General features: G+C 41.0%; 1 protein-coding gene across 1 annotated transcript in view; it reads left to right on the top strand.

Moving 5' to 3' along the window:
* kntc1 (kinetochore associated 1) overlaps nucleotides 1-12,505 on the top strand; it is a 39,127-nt gene extending 26,622 nt beyond the window's left edge. The window contains exons 47-61 of the mRNA XM_036143749.1: nucleotides 1,335-1,539; nucleotides 1,814-1,926; nucleotides 2,025-2,080; nucleotides 3,173-3,251; nucleotides 4,623-4,747; nucleotides 4,844-4,979; nucleotides 5,058-5,153; nucleotides 5,327-5,383; nucleotides 5,639-5,693; nucleotides 6,156-6,219; nucleotides 6,888-7,017; nucleotides 7,108-7,197; nucleotides 8,144-8,298; nucleotides 12,191-12,288; nucleotides 12,367-12,505. Coding sequence (XP_035999642.1) covers nucleotides 1,335-1,539; nucleotides 1,814-1,926; nucleotides 2,025-2,080; nucleotides 3,173-3,251; nucleotides 4,623-4,747; nucleotides 4,844-4,979; nucleotides 5,058-5,153; nucleotides 5,327-5,383; nucleotides 5,639-5,693; nucleotides 6,156-6,219; nucleotides 6,888-7,017; nucleotides 7,108-7,197; nucleotides 8,144-8,298; nucleotides 12,191-12,288; nucleotides 12,367-12,386 — 1,479 coding nt within the window. The 3' untranslated portion in view covers nucleotides 12,387-12,505. The remainder of the gene's footprint in view (nucleotides 1-1,334; nucleotides 1,540-1,813; nucleotides 1,927-2,024; nucleotides 2,081-3,172; nucleotides 3,252-4,622; nucleotides 4,748-4,843; nucleotides 4,980-5,057; nucleotides 5,154-5,326; nucleotides 5,384-5,638; nucleotides 5,694-6,155; nucleotides 6,220-6,887; nucleotides 7,018-7,107; nucleotides 7,198-8,143; nucleotides 8,299-12,190; nucleotides 12,289-12,366) is intronic.
* Nucleotides 12,506-15,730: the final 3,225 nt, after the last annotated feature.

The raw sequence follows: 15,730 nt of genomic DNA, 5'->3' as shown, positions 1-15,730 counted from the left end.
CACAAATATAACTCCACCGAGACTTTAACCAGAGCTGCATTCTTTGTTAACATAAAGTGAGATTAATGTGAAATAAAGGAAGATTATGTGGAAAAGCACCATGTGCCCATTGTTAAGCATGGTGAGGGGTCTGATGCTTTGGAGCTGTTTCACTTTCCAATGCTCTGCAATGATTCTTGACATAATCTCCATAACAAGGATTTTAAATCTAAATCTCGCAGGCTCTCTTGGAAAACCAAAAAAAATGTTTTAAATTGGGTCTTTTTAGATAGATAATAATACTAAACATGAGTCCAAATCAACAGAGAAATGGGTCACCAGACACAAAAACAACCTTCATCCATGCCAGGAGCAATGGTCAAAAGGCACGTTTTGATCGTAGCTTCCTGAATGTTTCTCTCCTGAACTTAACCCCCCAGGACCATTTTCTTTAGCTTTTTTATGTTTTATGTGCATTTTTAGTTCATCGGCCTGTTTATGTAGAAGGGGCTAATTGGCTCCCCCCTCTGCAGGAGTGACCCCGTGGTCTTGGTGCACAGATCTCCGCCCATCAGCCAGGTCCAGAGCAATTAGGTGTGACTTTGGGCCAAAGCTGCAGAATTGTCGCATCGTTTCATAGCAGCTGTGGTTTAAAAGTCATGAACCAAAACAATTGAGATTGCTTTAATGTATAAAACATTCTGACTTTGAAGAAAGCGTTACCATCTCTGTCTCCGTGGAGAGACGGAAAGCAGAAGTCCACGCTTCCTTTTAATTAAGCATTTCCTCCAAAGTTGGCATGTTTCATCACTGTCTTTTAATATAAACTTTACAGAAGTCTGTCGTTGGAAAGTGGTTAACCAAAATGCTAAATATATTCAAGCAATGGGAAATGTTGAACAGTCTCCCGCCACAAAGCTCCACCTGTAGTTCAACGCCCCTCCCTAAAGTCCTACCTCTCTCTCCCAGGGACATTTTCAGTGTAGTTTTATTCCCGATTTTGTCTGTTTTGGTCCCGTTTCCTGTTGCAGAAACGTGGGGGGTTGAATAGAAATATTTGAGAAAACTACTCTGGTCCGTAGAAAGAAAGAGGGAGGGGAACCCGGTCCCTGCAGTCAAAACGCACCTCTAAAGATGCCTTGCACTCCGATCTGGTGAAACGTTGACGGAGAAGACCTATGACAATATTTCTCCAAAACTAAAAGTTGGATTTAAGAAGAAAAAAAAATCTTCAATAACAATTATTTTTTTAAAGCTTTTTTTTCACATCTTTAACAATATATCCGTCACTGTCTGCATATAAAAAAACCAAAACGACATTTTCAATCAGCAGCCGTCTTTGCTCTCTCATGCAGGAGAGGGGCCGAGGGGAGACCTTTGTGTCCAAACTGAAGCTGCAGTTCCAGCGCTCGGCCACGGAGAACGTGCTGATAAGCAGTCAGCTGAGCAGCCCAGAGCTGCTGAAACTGACCGGGCAGCCGGCCCGGCTCATCGTGACGCTGTACGAGCACAGCAGCGTGGAGCAGCGCTACAGAGAGACGGCGGGTCAAACCTTTCCCGGTGAGCCCTGCTTTAACACGGCAGTCTGAAATGGGCTGGTTTTTGGGTTTATGGGTAATTTAGGGGCAGGTGGTCATGATTGGGATAAATTGGGTGCTTTATTGAACAATTTGGTGCGTGTAGCCTGGGATGAATCAAATTAGCTTCATGGCAAACCAATAGTTGTTTCCTTCCTACTGGTTCATCACTGCAGGCTAGGAGTTTTATAATCACCTATAACTATGTGTTTTCTGGTTATTTATACTACTTCTTTTAAAAAACAAACACGTCTCAGACTTACACGCTGCTGTGAGGGAAATTGCCACAATCAACAACGTGGACCTTGTGAAAATCCGCAACATGCTGATGGAAAAATGGATCTGCAAAACTGGCCCAGCTGTAACCAAGGTCTGTCAGTCAAATCAAACAGTTTCTATCCCTGCAATTCCAATAAATATTTTCTATTTCATGTACATTTTCTCCATTTTTTTTTATCTTAATAAAAGGAAATGGGAAATCAAGACTGTGTCACCAACATTGAGGAGGATCCCAACTTAATGAGGTAATTATCGCAGTTGCTTTCCTGCCGTATTTTGAATTTCAATACCGTTTATTGAAAGTAACTTTAGAGCAGTTGTAGTTTAAACCAGTGCCGTGCGAGTTAACAAAAAAGTTCACATATACACGCAGGTTAAAACCGAATTCATTCAAGTTGATCATTGTACACACCCAGCATGAACAGGTTCTCGTTAATTCATCAAAAAAATAAAGTCCTTAAAGATATCTAGAGCCGTTATGTCATGGGTAACGGATCAGGTTTATGTGTGGCAGCTCTTTATCTCGTGCTCTCTTTGATCGATCTCCAGATAGAGTTGCACTCAGTTATGTAATTTCCTGCTTTCGATGTCAGATAGCAAAATGAGCCTTTCATACCTGTACGATGGTCAGAAAGTAAAGTTAGAGGTGTCAGAACTCCAGAAGCTGCCGCTATAGTTCTCTGTTGCATCTGCAAACCTGCAGCTGATCACACTACCCGCCTGCAACACGTTCCCACATAGTCATAACAGAACCAGGGGGGCGAAACGACTTCAATTTGTATGGTAACGGCGTGAGGATTTAGTTCTCATTAACATTAAACATTAAATTGAAGGGAGAGGAACACCTGCAGAGATAAAGACAGGTCTGTTTATCACGGCATGAACCAAACAGCAGTCAATATGTAGGGACTCCTCAGTGTACGCCGCCAGTAAAGAAAGTTTCTCTGTTTTGCCGACCGTTCACTCCTAAGAGTGCAGTTTAATGGCGTCAGGGTGTGGCAGTGCTAAAAAAAAAAAAAAAGCCCCACACCTTCAAATGTATGCAAAAAACATAAAATCAGACTATATTTACTCTATTTAATGGATAAAAAATAGTGATATACAGTATGTAGTGGTGAAGAGTGTCCGTATCTTTTTTTTTTTTTAAACAATACCACCTTTATTTATAGAGCACTTTAAATAAGCCACGCTCCACAGAGTGCTATCCATATGCAAATAACGTAAACGATTAAAGAAACCAAAATGAGACAAAAACAGAGAAGTTAAAAATGCAGTCAGCCTCCCGGTATGTTGTTTTCAGCTAAATCTGTTTTCCTGTCTATGCTTGACTCCTGCAGGGTGGTCTACATGCTGCAGTCCTACCCTGTAAACGATGTAATCCACCTCCTGAGCCCTATGCTTTCTGCCGAAACCTGGGTGCGTTTGAAAAGCTACGCTTTAGACTCAGCAGCAGATGTATTTCACTGTGAGAGTGACTGACGTCTCTCTATAAGCTAGACAAACTGTTAGGCCTGGTTGTCTTTTGTTAATCCTAGGGTTCTAGAAAGGCTGAGGCCTTACCTTGCTCAAAAGAACAGACCTTCGTGCATTTTAGATTGCTGCAAAACCTCTTCATGATAGTTTTCTAACTTATTTAAACAACTGGACCTCGGTTTTCTAAGTGGGGATATACTGATAGATTTTAAAACATTGGTACATACAACAGGACATTGGATCTGTTTTCTTTTCCCTGTTTGAGTTTATCCAACTGGTTCTTCATGATTGGTTGAAATAACCAGTTTAATTTTTAATTAAGTTAAAATATCCACATTTAAAGCTGGAAAAGTTAACAGAAATATCTAAAAAATAAGAAAAAATTTGGAATCTTCGGGCTGAAAATCCAATATGGCGGCCTGGTATCAAAACTTAACGATGGCTGCAGGGAAGTTACTTGTTTCCTCATTTGAAGGTTTGATTTGTGTCTAGTTGACGACGATTCACGGTTTTCAAAGTATTTACAATGAAGAGGGCTGGATTTAAATCCAATCGCCGCTTTTCAGATTATTTCTGCTATCCTTACGTAAAAAGTACAGCAAGCAGTCGGTCTTAAACTGTCATCTAATCTGATAAAGTACCCTGAAGATTATGGTTGGAAATGACAAAATGCGGATTAAATTAAAACACTGTAAATGTCACGTTCTTAATTTGTCTCCCCTTGCACGTCTCGTTTGAGATGTTCCTCACGAAGCAAAGATCGATGGACTCACGTTTTTGGCTTCTGGTGCTTTTTAAGCTCTGCACCACATTTAATCAGTGTGTGTTTACCTTGCTGACTATAATAAGAAGAGTTGTTTTTAAAGTGCCACTGAAGGCAGCATAAATGCCACCACCAGCACCTGCACAGCAGATTGGGAATCTTGATCTTCAACTGTGCATCAAATCCTCCGATACCTGCCAGAAAACGATGCGAAACGCAGCCGCTTGTCTTTAGGCTGAAAAGAGATGAAGTGATCGTTTTGCTGCTGGATCGGCCCATCTACGCTGGCTTCCTGTTAATATCAGGACCCAGTTTAAGATTTTAATTTCTGCTGGTTTTAAACACTTCAAGGAAAACCACCTGGATACCTAAACAAAACAAAAAAACATTCTCCAATAAGAGCAGAAATGTTTTAATCTCTGACTATTTGTCTTTTTTTATTTATTCTCATATTTTACTAATATTTATGTTTTTTAAGGAAGGACCAGTTTGTTAATGTCCTGTGTGAATAAATTTCACCGTTGCTTTTTAAAACTGCTTTTTTTCTGCAGCCGCTCAGCTCGTCCGGGCCTCGCCTGACCTCCTGCCACCGAGCGCGAGTGCTGCTCTGCCTCATCCGCCTCGCCGACGCCGTCACTCTGGAGGCTCAGCTGCAGATCCCAAGGAGCAAACTAAAGTGAGAGGCCAGTGAAAGCAACAGGGTTTTTTTTTTTTTTAGATGAGGCATTGGCATGAGTACTCTGCGTTTTTTTTTTTTAATATTCTTACGCAGGTATTACCTGAAGGCCTACATCTTCGTGTCTCAGCTGGAGGCGTTAAATAGCCCCTACACCGTGCAGTCCTTCCTCAACAGTCCCAAGGAGGGCTTGGTTAAGGGGCTGTGGAAGAACCACAGCCACGAGCCACAGGTGGGTGCAGGCAGACAGCTGTGAACTCACCAAGTTCATTAATTCTCCGCGCTGGTAAAAGGGATCTTGGCGTTTCAGGCTGTGCGTCTGGTGGCCGACCTGTGTCTGGAGTACCAGGTGTATGATCCTCAGCTGTGGAACAGTCTGCTGCAGAAGCTGCTGGGCTTCAACTTGGTGAGGGGGTCCTGCACCTGATTGGCTCGTATTGCAAAGACATTTTTATTTTATTTTTTTTTTTTTTTAGATGATTAAGGGAGGGAGCTGTGATATGTCTGTAAGGGACTATAGGAAAATTCCCCGTTAAGAGTTCAAACCTGTGTCTCTGTGCATGTGCGTCCTTTCTGCAGGTCAGCCATCTCCAGAAGGTGCTGGAGGCGATCGTGGCAGTGCCAACTTTATGGGAGGTATTGTTGCAGTTAACAACTTTAACACATTTAAAAATAAAAACACCTATACTGTTTGTTTTTAATTAAAAATAGAAAACAACAACCTTTGGTACCATTAATACCTGCTAAACGCCAGACGTCATTCACATTCAAGCGGACATCCTGTTAAAGAAAAAAAAAAAAAAAAACCTGTTAACCAAAACCACAACAGAAGATGTAGTCTTAACAAAAGGGGCTAAAGGTTACCTGCTCTCTCGTGCGTTTCGTTTCCAGATTTCCAGCTTCTCCAGGACTTGGAGGAGTATGATTCTGGCTCCTTTTGTCTCAGGTACGACACATGAAACCCTAAATCAGTGGGACTCACACTCACATCCATGAAGGCGGGTGTCCTGTAACTTTTAGACGTGTCCCTCGGCCCGCGTACCTGAATCAAACGGCTGAAGCAGCTCACTGACGTGCAGCCAAGCTCTGCTAATGAGCTCATGTGTGAGCCGGGTGGGTTTCAGCAGAGACGCATCTAAAGGTTGCAGGACATCACACCGGTGATTTCACTGATTTGCACTGAAGAAAATAAAAATTAAAAGTTCACGGTACATTAAAAATGTGATATTTGTTGTCTGTTGTGTTGAAATACTTCATTCATTTAGGCTTGGTTGTATTTTTTTTTAATCACAAATGTTTAAAATAAAAATGGTGTAAACAAGGATTTTTTTAGAAAGGTTTGCATGAATTGCATTGGTCAGTATTTATGTTGAATGTTAAAACATTTTTTTTGTATCTTTGATGACAGCATCACTTCCTTTGAACCCAGACCAGCAAGCGATGCTCTACAGGACTTTTGTTCTCTTGCTCAAGTAGGTCTTTCTACTCCAAACTCTGAAGAACAATGAATATTTATTAGCTTTTGCATTTAGACTCAGAGATATTCAGAAACAAACTAAAAGGTTTGCATGTGATCGGCTTAGTAAAGCCTGTTAATATTGGTCGTTTGTAATCTGTGTAAGACGAGGGAAGTGTTGCCAGAAACGAGGACATCTTGTCCTGTTTGGAACAATTTAGGACATTTTTCATAATCTCATAATCTGAATAAGTACGGAGAGAGACAATAAAGTATTGTGCCTTCCTAAAGTATTCATGCCCCTTTAGCGTTTTTACATTTTGTCACATTGCAACAAACAAATTAAAGTTTTATTGGGGTTCCAGCACAAAGTAACACACAATTGTGAAGCAAAATGGGGAGAAAACATGGTTTTAAGTAAAAAGGTTTTTGTAAGTCAAAATGTGAACATTGTGTCACACGTCTGTATTCGTTCTCTGTAAGTCAACACTTTATAGATCAGCCTGTTGCTGCAGTAAAACTGTAGGTGCTGTGGCCAACAAATCTAATCACTGATCTAAAGCTCTCCATTGTATCTCTGGCTGCTTGTTGGTCTCCTCTTCTGATCAGCCTTTAGCAGCTTAGGCACAATAATTGATAAAATTTACTGGAGGTAAGAATAATATATGTTTTTATTTTCTGAAGGTGTCCCTTCCTCTTGAATCTGGACTTGATAGGAATTGCGAACCGCTTTGCGCAGTTCAATCTTCCTGCCTTCGCTTTGGGAACCCTGCTGCTCATCCCCTGTGCAACAAAAAGAGCTCAGCAGATCCAGGTAAGCGCATCAACGCCTGTTTTCCTTGGGGGTGGGAGATGTATTTTCTGGGCTTTATCTATAACCAGACACTGTTTTTGCCGTTCCCAGGGCTTTTTGTCCTTGTCCAACCCGGTGGCTATCCTCGAGCAGGTGGATGAACTTATGAACACTGGTGAATTGGCTGGAATCCCTTCACAGGTCAGACTCTGTCTGAAATCTTTCCACTTTATGTAGGGTCATAATAATGCCCCTCTGTAGATATTCGTCTAAAGATAATTAAAATAAACAAATATTGTAATTATTACCCCATTTAATGGTGTTGGTGTATCAGTAGGAGGCAAGCAAACTCAGACTTGGGTGGAAAACATGAGGAGTATTCACACGGGCAGAAAGTGACGAGTAGCTTATCTATAGATACTGTTTGATAGGTGTTTTGATCCCTTTAAGATTTCTTCTGTTTTTGCTTTTCTACACTTTGATCATCAAACAAATTTTAATACAAGACAACAAGAACTTGACTAAACAATAAAAAGCAGTTTTCAAATGATAACTCCACTTTTTAAAGGGAAAAAAGCTATCCAAACCCACCCGCTGCTATGTGAAAAAGTCATAAAATATGTAAAAAGTACTTTTGCTCCAAAGGTAACAGGAAGCACACCTTTGAAAATGGTTTTCTGCTTTCTTGTCAGTACTCGGAACGAATTCCCAAAAGTCTCAAATAATCCAGATGCTTTTGTCGCTGTCCCCAAAGTGTAGTTCATTACAGATTTGTTTGTTGCACTTTTTTTTAATGCATATTTCATGCAGAGCGCACTGATGGATCTCATTCATCTTTAAACCACTGATGTTATCGGGTTCCCAGCAAAGAATCAGAAAACGTGCTAAACAGGAAATGATAGCAGATGAGTCTGATGGTGCGAAGTTAAGGAAGCCGTATGCTAGCCGCTGGTTTTTTTTTTTTATGAAACACAGTTTAAGCTGTTGCAGAGTTAAAATTAAAACACTGAAGAAATGCAGCAGAAATACGGGAAAAACCTGACCTCTACAACAGATGTAGAGGTCAAGTACATCTACAACAGATATACTTTTCATTGTGGTTATGTTCTCTTAAAACCCAAGTCTTTTGTTTTTTATGTTCCTCCAGATCAGGGCGACCGTATTAAAGTTTATCGGTCGACACGGACAGCACCAGCAGCTGATGAAGACGAAACACTTCGACCGCCTGAAGCAGCTCGTCGCGTCCGGTGGCCAACCCGGCCAGGTGAAGGAGTTGGTGGAGTTCCTGATCAGCCAGAACTGGTAAGGCTTTTTTTTTTTTTTTTAACTAAATATATATTTTCCGCTCTCAGTAAATCCAAACAAAGCATCTTTGATGTATCTTATCAGAACTGGATTGTTTTACTAGCATAGATCCCCTGTCATCCAGGGCATGACAGTCGATCCAAACGTGTCCCTTAGAGCTCACATGGCACCGTTGGGGACACGCATGGATCATCAAGCAAAATTAAAAGACCCAAACATTGAGCTAATTAGACTGTGGGACCAGAGACTCAATGTCCCAGTTGTCCCATTAGTGACTTCAGAGGCCCTGTTGATGAGATTGCTGTGATTACAGCAAACCGTGATCAGAACCGAATCAAATGAGAGGTGAAACATCTTGAAGAAACAAGAGAAGAAGAATTAGCTTCTGCTTGAGCTCTTGGGTCCGAAAGGAACCGCAAATCAAACATTTGTAGTCTCCTGATTAATCATAATCAGTTGTTTTGAACAGTATTGAAATGATTATTTTACATGTTTGATTATTACTTAAAGGGTAACTGACTCTCAAGTGGACTTTTTTGCTAATAAACTGCTAACATGGATATCTTATAGTGCGGTCCACATGTACTGGTCATTATTTTTGACAAATCACTGCACATTTATTGAAATTATGCTTTTGTGTCTAAAACTGTCTTTGTGGCGTCCTCCTCAACGAGTGTACTGCATTTAAATTTCAAATCAGTATTCTTATTGGCTCAAAAGATATTGTGACGTCAGGAGCTCTGCCGTGGGGTATGAAAGCAGCTCGGTCTCGAACATGCCACCGTAGAGAGTAGGAGGTAGATTTGTGATCCTTTTCGATTTATTTATTTTTTTATTTTTTATTTTTATATTCTAATGGGAAATTATGCAGGCCCCATGGAAACCAGGCATACACTCATCTTGGAGACGGGGGGGAAAATGGCGACGCAGACGGTAAAGTGGTGAATTGCAGCAAGACTGCATGATAATTCCTCTCAGACGTTCAATTTCACTCCATATCAGACTTTAATCATATATCGACTTCATCATAAGCATTCAAAACCTGGTGACACACAACTACACAAAAGGACCCTTCAAAGAAATTAAAAATGCCCATAAGCCATCGTAAATCTTAAATAAAAGTCCACACATTTTATTCTACCGTCGCATTCCTGTCCCTGATGATCACCAGGGTGAGATTAACAGATACATTGTGACAAGGTGCGAGGCAATTACTTGAATTTACTTTAATTTAAACAGTCAAACAGCCTTGTGCGTACTGCTGGGTGCATTGGCGCCACTGGAGGACCTGGCTAATAGGAGAATTGGGAAGGAAACACGGTTCTGGTGATCCTTTCCTGGCCCACGGCTAATATGCTGCTTTAGACTCTAAATATTGCATTCTGGTGTAACTTACAACCCCCGATGCTGGGTCCTAACCCGCTCTCCAAACCCCAGACCACAGAGAAGGTGCGCGTTAAAACCGCTCACACCCACGTAGCGCTGAGCTTCAGGAGAAGATGCGGCGGCCCGTCGGCTTCCTAAAATACTGTTTCTTTATCATGTGGTGGGAGAACCGCTCTTTTCTCCTGGTCTCCGTCTCACCGCAAAACTTCGATCTGAACACACCAGCCTCAGAGTAATTTCTACACGGAGCCTCCGTGATGCTGTCGTCCCACGTTTAAACCAACTATCAACTTTACTTTTTACCAAACTCTTTTAATGTGGACAACATCTGTGGTTCTAACCTCTGATTTACACTTTTAATAAACTCCTCTGAGTAATTTTGTTTACAGTTTCTTTGCTTTTTCTCCCTGGTTGCCATTTCGCCATAATAAGAAACAATGAGCTGACTCATTTTTACCACACATTAACATTCATGAGGTGCTTTTGCACTGACCATTGATGGTTGAACCTGAGTTAGAACCAGGCACACAAACGTTGAGGTGCAGCTCTCGTCTATGAGGGAAAATTGTGTGCCTGTGTGCGTGCTAGTGGTCTTATAAATCTGAATTTATTTTTGCCTTACGCCATTCTCTCTTTCTTAAGTTACGTACACTTACGTATGGATTCTACGCAAAGTTTTGTAAAAGTGCTTTTAATTTTTTTCCAGTTCCAACACTTACTCTAAATGTTCAGTGAATAGTTTTCAGTTCCAGGTGCCACAATACCAGCTGCAGCCGAGCCGATTCACAAAATACAGCCCAGCTGCAAACCGAACAGGCGACAACAATAACTCTGCTCCCTCATTTGTCATGAAAGTTTTTAAAAAATGTACACTTTAAATGGGAAACGGTTTACATTTTCCTTTGCGTTGTGGATTAATGGCATCAGTCCAAAAAAAAAAAAACATATGAGCCAACTACAGCTTGAGGTTATTTGTGTCTCTGCAAGTACGCCTCTATATATCTGTGTGCTCTAAACACCATGGAAAACCACAGACTGTATACGAAACATAGATGACATGAAATGGTCCTGAGAAATAAATAAAGCAGAACAATTACCTTCTGGACTAAAATAGCTGCTTCTACTTCAGGGACGGACTGACTTATGACTAACAGGTTGTATCTTGGTTGCATTTAGTGTTTTGCAAAAGTATTCACGCCCCTTGAATTCTTTCACATTTTTAACCTTAAACCTTATTGTGTTTTATCGAGATGTTAAACCAGCACAAAATGGTGCATAAAGAGAGTCTAACTATGTGTTTGATCGTGATACAAACCCAGCTGTTCTTTGAAATGCTCAGAGGGTTGTTGTCCACATTAGAGGAGAAAACGACATCATGGAGACCAAGGAGCACAGCAGACGGGTCGGGGAGAAAGTTCATCACAGCCTGCGGCAGGACGGCAATATTTGACGAAAACCAATGAAGTTTCATTCTGCCAGAATCCATGTAGGGGAAATAACAACCATGAGGAAGAAGGTGCTCTAGTCTGATACATGCAATCAGGTTTGCAAGAAAACCTGTAAGAGGCTGCAAAGACTTGACTTTGGAGCAAATGTTTCCATTTCCAGCAGGAGAACAACTCTAGGCATAAATGCAGAGCTAAATGTTAATGGTTTAGTTTCCTGCATACTTATGTGTCAGAACGGCCTAGTCAAAGTCCAGGCCTAAATCCAAGAATCTGTGGCAAGACTTGCAAATGAATGTCCACAGAAGCTCTTCAATTTGACTGACTGCAGATTTCCACCACTAGATAAGAAAAAGAAAAAGTATTGCAGCACTTTCCGCAGTGGTTCTGCAAAGCAATGACTCAGGGGGACTGAAGGCAAGCGCAGGCCTCCTTTTTAACTAAAAAATTTAAAAATATATATTAAAATGTATAATTTTCATATGCATTTAACTGTCATATTTCACTTTACGGTGTTCCATGACATAAAACTCAGTAAAATAATTTGAACTTTGTGGTTGTAGAGTAACTACATGTGAAAGAATGCCAGGGGTATGAATACTTTTCCAAGGCAGAAAAAAACACTTTGGCCTAAGGTTCATTAATATGTTGAAGAACAGTTTGTTCAGGTGTGTTTTTATCACAGTGAGTGTGGCATGGAGAAGAAATCATTTTAATTTGGGCATTTTATGGTCAAACAACACAAAAAAAACAGCTAAATGAAGAACAAGATGAGGACAATACAAAGAGGCAAGCATGGTGGTGGTAGCATCATGCTGTGGGACTGGTTTCCTACAAACTCTGACCAGAAGTAAATATGCACGTCTCACTTCACTGTAAAACCCTAATACGATGTAGGTTTTGTTGTTGCTCTACAAGGTTAATGGTTCGGGTCATACATAGGTACTGTATTGTTGACCGCTGACTGTTGCTAATAGAGTGAGCGGTTAAAATGACAACAAAGCTTTCATAACATCACATGTCGGGCTACTTTAAAATGTGTTGAAACTCCTCTTCAGTCAGGAGGATGCCGAGTCGCTCGCTGTACCTGAAGCCCACGCAGCACCAACGGGGGAAAACGCTGCCCACCGGCTCACTTTGACAGGGCTGCCTGAAGGTACAATCACATTACTAACCTGCTACTGTTCTGTGTTGGTAACAAATCAAACTTAACACTGTTTTTATTTGTTTTCAGGAATTTCGCAACATGACTAATGGAGTATCTGGATGACGCCTCTCTATATTCAGTTGTATTTTGAGTTGCAATATTTGCACATAGCATTTGTCTTTTAAGGTTTTTTTTGCATACTTTTGAATAAACTTTTGACACTTTTGGTTGAGTAATTCTTAATGAAGGGGAAAAGAAACATTACTTTTTATTCTTATGCCTACGGGTTGCTGGTCATTTCACCCCTTCAGCAATTGATTAGAAATTAAAGGCCTTTGGAATAATGGAAGAACCTTCAGCAACTTAAGAGTCAATCAATAGACGCTAAAAGATTTGATTATATTCTTCAATCCTGTGTTGGGAAGGTTTCAGCACCTTTTTGAAAGGATGGGGACTAGATGCAGGCTCCACTCCACCAGAGCCTGCATCAAATTTACTAAATTCTTTCTTGAGAAGATCCAAAAAGACTAGAGGGGCAGTCTGTTTATTCATATCAAGCTCAGTACCAAAGCTGTCTCCAACTAGAACTGATTCTGATAAAATGTCCCAATTCTGCCAAGTAAGCTACAAAAGCTTAGAAGAAATCATTCACCAGCTAAGTTCCTCCTCCTGCTGTCTCGATGTTCTACCCACAGTTTTCTTTAAGAAAGTTTTGCCTGTCATAGCGTCTGATTCAACTCTGATAATAAACACGTCCCTTCTGTCTGGAATTCCCCCAGACTTTAAAAACAGCTGTTTTCAAACCACGGTTGAAAAAGAACAATTTATGCAGAACTACAGGCCCATCTCAAAAACCTCCCCATTTATTGGTATGATTGTTGAAACACCTTAACAATGACCAGCCACTTTGACGTTTTCCAGTCAGGTGTCTGTGCTCACCAAAGTAAAGAGACCGCCCTTGTCAAGGTGTTTAATTACATCCATATAAATACAGACTGTGGAAGAACCACGGTGCTGGTATTACTGGACTTCAGTGCAGCATTTGATACAGTCGATCATTCCATGCTGTTAGAGTACCTGGAAAACCGGGTCGGTCTTTATGGTACAGCTCTCCACTCTAAATCCTAGTCCTAATAGGGGACATTTTTGTCAGTAGGTAACTTTACATCAGAGACCACAAAAATCAAATCTGGGATTCCCCAAGGGTCCATCCTGGGTCCCCCTCTATTCAATATCTACATGCTCCCTCTAGCTCAGATCATAAAAAACAACATCAGCTACCATAACTATGCAGACGACACACAACTCTACATCACCATGTCACCAGGTGACTATGAACAATTGAATAAAACTTAAACTGAAGTAATTTATGGCCAAATAAGAGTGTTTAAGAGTTGGCACACAGCTTCAGCTAGAAACCACTGATCAGGCCTGAAATCTTTGTGTGATGATGGACTTAGGCCTGAACCTCCAAAAGCATCTAAACACAATAACAAAGTCAGCCATTTATTACCTGAAGAACATTTCCAGGATAAAAGGACTTGTAAAGATTAATCAATACCTTTTATCTAGTTGAATATATTACTGCAACAGTGTTTTCACAGGTCTGCTTAAAAAGTCAATCAGACAGCTGCAGCTCATCCAGAACGCTGCTGCCTGCATCCTCACTAAGACTAAGAAAGTAGGAAACATAACCCCAGTTCTAAAGTCCTTACACTGGCTCCCTGTATCTCAGAGAATAGACTTTAAGATACTTCTGTCAGTCGATAAATCATTAAATGGCTTATCACCTAAATACATCACAGACTTGTTATCAGTGTATCAACCCTCCAGACCACTAAGGTCTTCTGGTTCAAGGCTACTCTGCATACCCAGAACCAAACAAGGAGAAGCAGCATTTAGTTTCTATGCTCCACTTGAGTGGAGCAAACTCCCAGTAATCTGTAAAAGTGCTGAAACACGGAGTTCCCTTAAATCAAGATTAAAAACCTGTTTGTTTAGAATTGCCTTTGAATGTAAATGTTTTAGTTTGTAGTCCAACTTGTCTTATAACTTAACCTGCTGCTACTATTCCACTGCAATGTGCTTTTCTATGTTTTCTTTTCTTTGTTCTGTTCATGTACAGCACTCTGAATTGCCTTATGTGCTATGCAAATAAACTTGCCTTGCCCAGAGGCCTTGAAAGTCAATCTCAGTAGCGTATTTTCCTTGAATCCCACTGTGGTCAGAGACATAAACAATCCCTCCTATGTGGCAGAAGACCTCAGTCTCGATCGGCCCGGGATCACACACTAGAAATGTGTTTCAGCACCTCAGCACCATCTCTAGAGGCTGGAAAACACTGACACAACATCCTTTGAGTCAGCCCTGGGGATTGCTTCAGAGAAGAGCCAGGAGCAGCTTCATCCCCTCTTCAAGACAAGTTGTTTGCGGCTATCAACAATAGGGGGGGGGGGGGGGGGTGTTTTTAGTGAACTCTCCACACAATGGCTTTTCCTTCAGGATGACAGGGAATGGATAGCAGACAGGACTGAAAGCTTGATGGCTTGTTCTTGTCAAATTTGGGAGCGCTGACAACACATGGACACGTCTTGAGCTTGTCTGCTAATAAAAGTGTGTTTCTTACACTCAGCAGCCACAACACATCTGTCCAGAATCACATCACCAAGGAGAGGATCAGATTTTCCAGTGTAAATTAATCATTTCATGATCTGAATTTGTCAGCTTGAAGAAGATAATAGTCCGTTTTTCATCTTGGTCTTTGAGTCTGAGTTTGTTGCTTACTAAACACAATATACTAGAAGTAACACTGACCTGAAAGAAGGATAATGTAATATCTTTAGGGTTCCCCGGTATGTACAACAGTATAGCCCAGCGACACTGATTTCCATCATTCAAGAGAGTATTCAACGTTATCAAAAATGGTGGTTCCTAGAGTCTCTAAAAGTAGAATGGGAGGCAGATCCTTTAGCTATCAGGCTCCTCTCCTGTGGAACCAACTCCCAGTTTTGGTCCGTGATGCAGACACCCTGTCTACTTTTAAGACATATCTTAAAACGTTCCTTTTTAACAAAGCTTATAGTTAGAGTGGCTTATGTTACCCTGAGCTATCTCTGTAGTTATGCTGCTATAGGCTTAGGCTGCTGGAGGACATCAGGGCCTATTTTTCTTACTCTGCTGAGTTCTACTGTTCTCCAGTTTTGCAATGCTTGTCGTCATTTCAGCTTTTAACTTTTTGTTCTCTCTCTTTTTTCTTCATAGTAGGTACACCTGGTCTGGCGTTTTGTTAACTGTGACATCATCCAGGGAAGACAGATCACCCGCTACTACCATCTAATGTAGAACAGATTACTAGATCAATGTGTGCTTCTGTGCTTTTTTGTTTCTCTTGTTGTGTCTCTGCTCTGTCTTCTGTAACCCCAGTCGGTCGAGGCAGATGACCGTTCATACT

The sequence above is a fragment of the Fundulus heteroclitus genome, chromosome 12, assembly GCF_011125445.2.
Source record: "Fundulus heteroclitus isolate FHET01 chromosome 12, MU-UCD_Fhet_4.1, whole genome shotgun sequence".
NCBI lineage: Eukaryota > Metazoa > Chordata > Actinopteri > Cyprinodontiformes > Fundulidae > Fundulus > Fundulus heteroclitus.
This window is presented reverse-complemented; position numbering and strand designations above follow the sequence as displayed.